The 8,537-nt window shown below is 47.6% G+C and overlaps 1 protein-coding gene across 1 annotated transcript in view; it reads left to right on the top strand.

The window, feature by feature from the left end:
* The first annotated feature begins 370 nt into the window (after positions 1–370).
* The window catches only part of HECW1 (HECT, C2 and WW domain containing E3 ubiquitin protein ligase 1), a 483,654-nt gene continuing 475,487 nt past the window's right edge, over positions 371–8,537 (top strand). Inside the window, exons 1-2 of the mRNA XM_055590733.1 lie at positions 371–745; positions 1,931–2,162. Coding sequence (XP_055446708.1) covers positions 2,040–2,162 — 123 coding nt within the window. The 5' untranslated portion in view covers positions 371–745; positions 1,931–2,039. The remainder of the gene's footprint in view (positions 746–1,930; positions 2,163–8,537) is intronic.

Genomic DNA, 8,537 nt, shown 5'->3' with positions numbered 1-8,537 from the left:
GAGGGCTATTTTCATCCTTTGCATTTGTAATTACCATGTTTGTTTTGTGTGTTTGCCATGCGGGTACAAGAAGGTGCCCAGGTAGGTGTGAGTGCTCACAATGATACAAAACAGGAAAGTGTGTAAGAACGAGGCCAGGAACACCTGTCATAGGGTGCCCGCTGGGGTGTCTGTACCACGTCCTTTCTGAACGCACTGTTTGCACACACACAAAAGGGTTGGGGCTGGATATGCCCAGTACGCGTGCCGAGTGTTGGAAGGATGGGGCCGGCGGTAACAAGAATCAATATATATTTACGGCAGGGGCGGGGGAGAGGGGTGCGCGGAGGCTGCAGGGCGGGGCAGCGTTAATGAGAGCAAGCCCGGCTTGTGGTTGGTTCCGGAGTCTGGTACCCACAGAGGAGCAGGCAGGGAGGGAGGGGATGCGGGCGGGAGGATAAAGCGATGAAGTGCGCTGCGTTACCGCGCATGAGGGGCGGTTGTTGGAGCAGGAATCCAGTGCGTCTCTGACCCAGCGGGCCCTCTCCTAGCGCACACACTCATCAAATCGCACGCGCCCCTCCACCGCGGCGGTGGCCGCCGCTCTCCCCCGGCACCCAGAGCGTTACGAGAGCGGGTGAGTGCCACGGTCATCACCACCGGCAGGTCCCCGGGGTCCGGCGCACCATGCAGGGCAGGAGCGCCCCCCGTCTCTAACCTGCGCGCGGATGGGAGCATGATCTGTGCCCAGGCCGGAGCTGCCAAGGTAAGCGGGCTCCGGGCGGGGACTCTGCCTACCGCCCCTTCCCCCGCCCTCCTCTGGGTGGCTTCCCAGCGGCTCCGGAGGCCCCGTCAGCGCGCCCTCCCTCCCCAGGGTCCGGGATCCACCCTCCTCCCCACCCTCTTGCTTCTCCCGCGAGGTTCAATTGTCAGCCTGGGGAGCGCCGCCACCCGGGCCGGGCAGGCATCCCCGGGTGACGACCCCGGTTTGGGTACAACTGGCACACCGGGCCCTCCTGCAGGGCACAGAGAGAAACAAAGAAGCCCCCAAGCGGGTTCGTGGCGCCTCCCCCGGCCCCCGGCGCCCTCCCAGTGGTGAGGAGGTATCAGGGGAGGGGGCGGAGAGACCTACGTAATCCCCGTTACCAGCCCACACCCACCCCTTATGAACTAGAGCTCTGGATTTGGGTTTGCCTCGGGCTCCCTTTTAGACAATTGTGTCCCAAGCAATGCCCAGGGTTAGCCAGCGAGCGCCTGCAGCCCCGCAAGCGCTTGCTCGTGCTCGCTCAGGGGGAGCGTGGCAGGTGCGGCCCTTGCTCCCCTGGGTGGTGGCAGGCGGGGAGGATGCGCGCTGTGGGTGCTGCTTCAGCGCCTCCCTGTCCCAGGCTGCTCTGCCTGGCCTGCCACCCGAGTTTTAGCGGGAGCAGCCCGTCATGTCGCCTACCGTATTGCGACCTGCACACGGGCGGGGAGGGCGCCGCCGGGAAAAACGCGTCCGGTCCATTTTTGGCTGGAGGTGCAGTTGCTCCTACCCCTACATTCCTAGTTCGTGACAATGCAGCAAAATCCGAGGGCTCAAACCCCCGTGCCTCCCATGCCTTCTGATGGCCCTGCCTTTTTGATGTCGCGGCCCCTTGGCCGAGTCGCGGAGTGTTGGGTGCGTGGTCTGCCTGCCTGTCTTGCATACAGAAGCTGGGCATCATAAGTTCTTCCTGGCGAATTTCAGCGCGTGGGGGGAGCTGGCAGGGACACAGGCTGCAGAGCTGCCCGGCTTCCTGTGATTCCGGGCACAGCGCACCCCAGTCTGCATTGGGCTGACACCAGACAGCATGTGGGGATTTTCCTAGTTGCTGAAGATATTATTTGACGTTGCTGTAGTTTTGTGCTTACTTCTCTTGGGATCTGCAATGGTGCAATTCTCTTGTTTTTATCTTTTTTTCTCTTTGAAAAGATAAGGCTGTGTTCAGCAGAAATGGATACAGGAAGAGCAGCATAGTTCAAAGACTAAGGGAGGCATCTTCTCTCTTTTCCTGGAATCTTAAGGCGATTTAGGAGGGCAGATGCCCTACCCGAAAAGGCCAGCCTTTAAAGACCCCGGCAGTGTCGTGGTCCAAGGCGTCTCAAAGCAGGTGGCCAGATCTGCGTTTCTCCTCAGCGGACTCGCTCCGGCTGTGGCTATTACGGTAATTCGTTCTAGATCGGGGATTCATTTTGAAAATGTGTGTTTTCCACTAAGAAGGGATTAGAGTCCACATGTCTACCCTGGTATGGTGTGTGTGCCTGTTTGGTAGAGAAATATAATGTGTAGAATTCCCTCTTGCCCCCTTCCTTTGCTTGCCCCCTTCCTCTGCTTGCTACCTCCGCCGGAGTGTGGCATTGGGACAATATAGCATTGTTTTAATTCCTAGACCTACCTACAGGCATATTGGACTTAAGAGTTTATGCTTAATAAACTGTGTTCTGACTAATTCTGGGATCCCAGGCTAGTACAAGTTGGCAGCTCTGTGGAATGACTGTTGTTTTTGTCTGGGGTAGTTATTTCATAAAGGCAAATTGCCTAAGTTTGTTCAGATTGTGACGTTATTGACTGGATAAGGAGACTACATCCTGAGCTGAAACAGCCTATCACCGCATCAGTGTTGAGGGACTGCAGCTGCTGTGATGTGTGTATGTAGCATCACTTGGTTCCTTTCACACTTCTGGCTTTGAAAGATGGGTGTTTTCAAAGACTGCTTTAAGATTTACCTACTGTGGTACTTGCATCAGTATTACTGTTATTATGGGAAATGCTAAAAGGCCAGATGTGATCACGGGAAGGCAAGTCTCAGGCATCTCCTTCCTTATCTGTAATGTAAGTTGGACTAGCTGGTTTCTGTCCTTCTATCCAGTTCCAGTATTGTGTGATAATGGTGGAGAAGTAAGAAAAGTTACTAAATTTAGCAAGGCTAATTATAGCCCCAAACTATATGCACCAGGGATTGATGATAGAATTTATGGTTTATTTTTACACCTGCATTGTTTTTAACCCCAGCGTCTGCATATTTCCCATAAAAGAAATTAGCCAAAGACTCAAACAGGTCATTTTCTGTCCACTATATCAAGAGATTTAATAGGGATGGGGGATAGAGAAGAATGTTGGATTAACTGGATAACAGACTTTTCTCCTTGTTGTGGCTTAATTAGCAGTTCCTGCCCTGTCTTTTGTAGCTGATTTCCGATGATTGATTCTGTTTGTTTGCTCTTAATGAAAGGCTCAGGATAACTGTTTAATTCTACATAGCAATTATTAGTAGCCTGCCACTTACTTTCCCCAATCGTATTTGGTATTGCTCATAAAACTTATTAGGACTGTTGCCTGTTATAAAAATAAGGCAACAATTATTCTAAACAGGCACGCAAAGTGTTTTCAAGTTCTTATAGTAATTTTTACAGTTTAGGGATTGTTGAGATATTTGGTTATTGATTTATGCTGATCCACACAATTTTCCCCTGTGGTGTGCTCTTTTTTTTTTTTTTTTTTAAGTTACAATCCAAATAACATCCTGGAATAATTATACCTGCCAAGCATAATGAATCACTGCCCGTCTTGTTTTCCCACAGCCTTTTCGTCCATGCCGCTAAGGCAGCACTTATCATATTGCAGTTACCTAAGTTGTGAATGGGCGCAGTCCCCCAGTCTCACTCCTTGAGGACAAGGGCATTGTTAGCTTCTTTTGTCTCATCTCTCTAACACCTCAGACTTTGCCCTGAACATGGTGTGTTCTCAGGAATATTGACTGTGGACCTCAGATCAGAAAAAAAAAAAACGCCCTCTACTTGTTTAGGCAGGAGGTAGGTGGGAATTCTTCCCTTCATGAGTCAGATAGGCAAATCAGAGGTTATGTAAGACACTGAAGGGAACCAGTGATCTGGGACTCAAATCCAGGCAGAGAGAGGCTCCAGCCCCACCCATGTAGACTGCAAGTTCAGATCCTGGAGGTTTGGGTTCTTTTTTTTCACTTGGATGACCTGGATTGTGCATGTTGAGAAAATCAAGGTGATCACTGCCCTGTTCTAGCTGTGGCCTTAGAAGGAAACATGTCCAGTACAAGCACTCTGTGCGCCCTTACCTGCACTTAGAAAGGGGAGCATCCCTCAGCCCTCCTTCTCTCCACCTCTTGGTCTCACCGCCCAGAGCTTGCTAGGATGACAGACTCATCCAGGGGAAACCACTGACCAGACCCATTGTTTGTTCAAATCACTTTTAACCACCATCAGCTGAGCTTCTGAAACAAGCCAGCAGTTAGCCCACAGACAACCCTCTTTCCTGCCCCTCTCACCCTGATGGGATCTCCCAACAGAGAGACCCCTGCTTCTCTCCCATCACTTCCTTCCTGTCCATCCTAGAAAACAGCATAGGTTATGGTTAGGAAATCCGGAATTTCAGTGCCCACGTACCATTTCTATAATCCAGTCCTGGGTATGTTTGCTGTTCAAGGACTTGTAGAGAACACAGTGTGAAATGTTCAGGGGTGTGTTTATCAAATCACTTTTCCTCTCTGAGGTTAAGTTTCTTCTTCCTCAAAAGGAGGGAGTTGAAGCAAGTAATCCCAAAGGATTAACAGCATGATTCTGTGATTGTTTTTCTTGGTTTATGCGATTTTACCAGTTGAAGGGTGAAAAATATTAATGAGAATTTAACTTCGCAATATAGAGAGTAGAGATACTTAAGGCCATGTGGGTCAGTCTCTGGGTTATCTAATAATCCCTTTAAGTTCTCTGTGAACACTGTTCTCTGTAAATACAGTAATTCTTTCTTATTTGTAAAACTGAATTTACTATATTGAAGGGAAAAGTTTGTGGCAGTTTCTGATCCCAGTGAGGAGGGCAGTGGGCCAGATATTTATAGAGTTTTAGGGATTAATGGTCAAAGGTTCCAAGAGCTACTATGAAGCATTTTTAGTTTGGTCATTGAGTGTGTCTTCCAGCTGAGTAACTCTTACACTCAAAAGTATTTCCTAAGATTCATAACAATGTACCTTTCCATTTCTGTCTGCTTCTCATTTTGCTCTTTCTGTTTGTTTTTGCCTCTTCTTTTTAACTACACTGATGTCCTGTCACATCCATAAAACATGCCTGTTAGAAGCACTTCCCACCCACTCCCACTCTACCCCACCAAATACAAGTGTCAGAGCCTCATAACTTTCCTCCTTGTCTCAGCCTTTTCATTTTTCATGAGCATTGCTTCTCAAGTGAAGACGCAAGGATGGATAGAGGCAAACCAGCTCGCCTGCTGATTTTGCTTATGGTACACATTTATGTCTCACAGACTTTCTGACCACCGACATTTGTGTCTTAAAGCCTCCTTAAATACTTGAAGAAACCATGTCCTAGATAGGAGATTTATTGGTTTGGCCAAAAAGTTTGGGTTTTCCTGCAAGATGGTATGGGAAAACCCAAACAAACTTTTTGGCCAAACCAATATATATCTCATCCCATAATGTTTGGTCATGTGGGTATTGGTAAGTGGCTGTCATGTTCTGTGACTTGAGAACTGTAGGGAAAATGATAAGTAGCCAACGTGGGATGACAGTAATGTCATCAACTCATTGGCAAGATGTCACAGGGACCACTGAGCTCCCAGGTCACTGGAGGAAGCATCTGGATTCCATGGCAGTAAGTGATGTGCGCTGCTCACAGGATGCTTTTCCTGACTTATTGGCCCCAAGTTTGATGCACAAAGAGGACTGAAAAATGAGAGTTCATGGTACACATGGGCTCTCCTGGTGTTATCAGGCATCTATTGCATTGCAGTATTTTGGGGCAAATTCAGTGGATGGAACTTAAACTGATATTGGGGGTGGGGGAAGGTGGGGAGATCTGGGAAAGGATGCCATCTGGGCCTGTGATGACGAATGCTATCATGGAGACTTCATGCGGGGTCCCTTTTATATATTTAGTAGAGCAGATTTTCCCTTTCACACTCTCTAGATCTATTTGTATTGCACAGATGTCAGGAAAATATCATGAGTGTGAAAGGAAAAAAAAAAAAGACTAAAATTCACATCCATGGCCAGGGATTGTAATTCAATCACTTTGTCCTTAAATTGACACCCATTTAACTTGCACAAACGTTTCCTGCTTTTGCTTTGGGGGGGTTAAGTCACAGCAGTTTCAGAAACAGAAATCTCAGTCCTACATATTGGAACTCAGAGATTTAGGTTAAAGGGAAAAACCGTGGGGAGATACATTAGACCTGGCTTGCTTACTGTCAGGACCAGAGCTAATGGACCCACCAGCCATTTGTCATCTTCCTTCCTGTAATCCACTGATCAGCCAAAAAGCTGCAGGACACAATCAATGGGTTTTTATCCTTAAAAGGACTTTTCTTTTTCCTTACTGTTATCCCTAATGCCCTTTGCCATCAAAGCTTTTTAAAATATTTATATTTATTTATTTGGCTGCGCCAGGTCTTAGTTGCCGCGGGATCTTTGATTTTCATTGTGGCACGTGGGATCTTTAGTTGTGACGTGCAGACTCAGATGCTGCCTGTGGGATCTAGTTCTCCAACCTGGGATTGAACCTGGGCCCCCTGCATTGGGAGTGCAGAGTCTTAGCCACTGGACCACCAAAGAAATCCACCGTTGCCATTAGAACTTAAAACTACTTAATGAACAAACTTCCCCTTCTCTTCCTATCACATTTTTGTGGAAGTGAGTTTTTCAAAGTTGAGAAAAAAAATAATTGAGGGTTTTGCTGGCATTTTCTCCCCACCCCACCCCTCAGTGCCGCCTCTGTCCACAACCAGACACAGCACCTGCAGGTAGAGGGGACGATAGTTACAGACGCAGTTGGCACACAAGTGTGCTGTTAACATATTACGTTTTATAGATCCTTCCTGACTCCAGACTCCCCACCATGGATGATCTCTTTCCTCTTCTGTAACATAGCTTGAAAAGTTTTCTACACTGGGTTTCTTCACTCTCTCTGTCTTAGCCTGTAAAGACATATTTTAATGTATAATATTTTATTCAGACAGATGACACGTTTAGCACATACGTAGATGATGAATCAAAAACAAATACCCGCCATGCAGCAGAGCACTGTCAGTTCCTTTGAGACTCTCTGGTGCCCTGGCCTCATCTCTCTCTTGGCCTCTCTAGACAGCATCCTATCCAGGCTTCTGTCCCCTTCCTTCTGCTCTTCCCATGATGATCACCAGTGCTCTTTGCCCTGTACTCCTGTGTGGTCAGTTCTCCATCCCAGTGTTGTGATCTCCCAACATCTCACACCCAGGACCATTCCCTCTTTCTCATGCCCCTGGCTTCTAGGATGCTGGATTCTCCTGGTGTTTGTTTGTTTGTTTGTTTGTTTTTACTGTCTCCTTGGGTCTGCTTTCTTAGGCTCTCTTGATGGCCCCTGAGTTTTTATCCCTGCTGATGTACTGATTTTTGACCTGTACGTGATGGAATTCTCCAGAAAGGGCCTGGCTGTCAGGTCTCTTCTTACCTATGTGTTCCTTCCTTCAGTCTCAATACTGCCTTCTTGCTGATGATCTCGTTTATTTCCCCAGTCCTGACTCATTCCCAGAATGCCAGACTTACATATGCCACCAGCAGCACCACCCCTTGAATGCCACACAAAAGTTAAATCTACAGGTGCAAAACACAACTCTGGATTTTCACGCCTCAAACCCGCTTATACCCTCCCCGCCCCAGGAGTGATCTCTGTAAGGGACAACTGTCTTTCCAGTTGCTCAGGCCAAATGCCTTTGAGTCCCCGATTTCTCTCTCTCACCCCAGTCTAGCTTTCAGCAAGTCACTGTTCCTTTGCTTCACCTGCTCCATCCAGCACCACCACTCCTATCTAATCTACCATGATCACTTGCCTTTTGCACTTGACCACTAACCAGTTTCCTGCATTTCTTGTCCAAATCTCTTCTCTTACAGAAGTCCAAGTGATACTGACTAAATATCTGCTAGGTGTCAGGCATTGTTTTAGGTGCTGGCATGTAGCGTAAGCACAACACACAGCAATCACAAATCCTGTTTCAGTAAGTCCCCTGCATATGAACCTTCAAGTTAGATACTTTCAAAGATGCGAACATGTGTTCACATGTTCAATTACGTAAGTTAGTTAACGTATCTGGCGTACATTGTTACGTGCACGCATCCTCTACACGTGGTTGTGCTTTTATGTACTTCACTGTACAGTATCCTATAGAGTACAGTATCTTTATTTCAAGCTCGAGATGTCCGGCAGCAAGCATAAAAGCAGCAGTGATGTATTGTACAGCCAGTTGTGTTAACTGAGTGCCTAGGCTAACTTTGTTGGATTTTCGAACAAATTGGACTTAAAATGCACTCTTGGAGTGGATCTCAATTGTATGTAGGGGACTTACTGTATTTCTTTGCCTACAATCCCCCTGCTTGCAATGAAATTCAGACCCCTTTCTTAGCTTCCCTGATAGCTCTGTTGGTAAAGAATCTGCCTGCAATGCAGGAGACACTGGTTCAATTCCAGGGTCGGGAAGATCTGCTGAAGAAGGGATAGGCTACCCACTCCAGTATTTGTGGACT

This window comes from Bubalus kerabau, chromosome 8 (genome assembly GCF_029407905.1).
Source record: "Bubalus kerabau isolate K-KA32 ecotype Philippines breed swamp buffalo chromosome 8, PCC_UOA_SB_1v2, whole genome shotgun sequence".
In the NCBI taxonomy this organism is placed as follows: Eukaryota; Metazoa; Chordata; class Mammalia; order Artiodactyla; family Bovidae; genus Bubalus; species Bubalus kerabau.
This window is presented reverse-complemented; position numbering and strand designations above follow the sequence as displayed.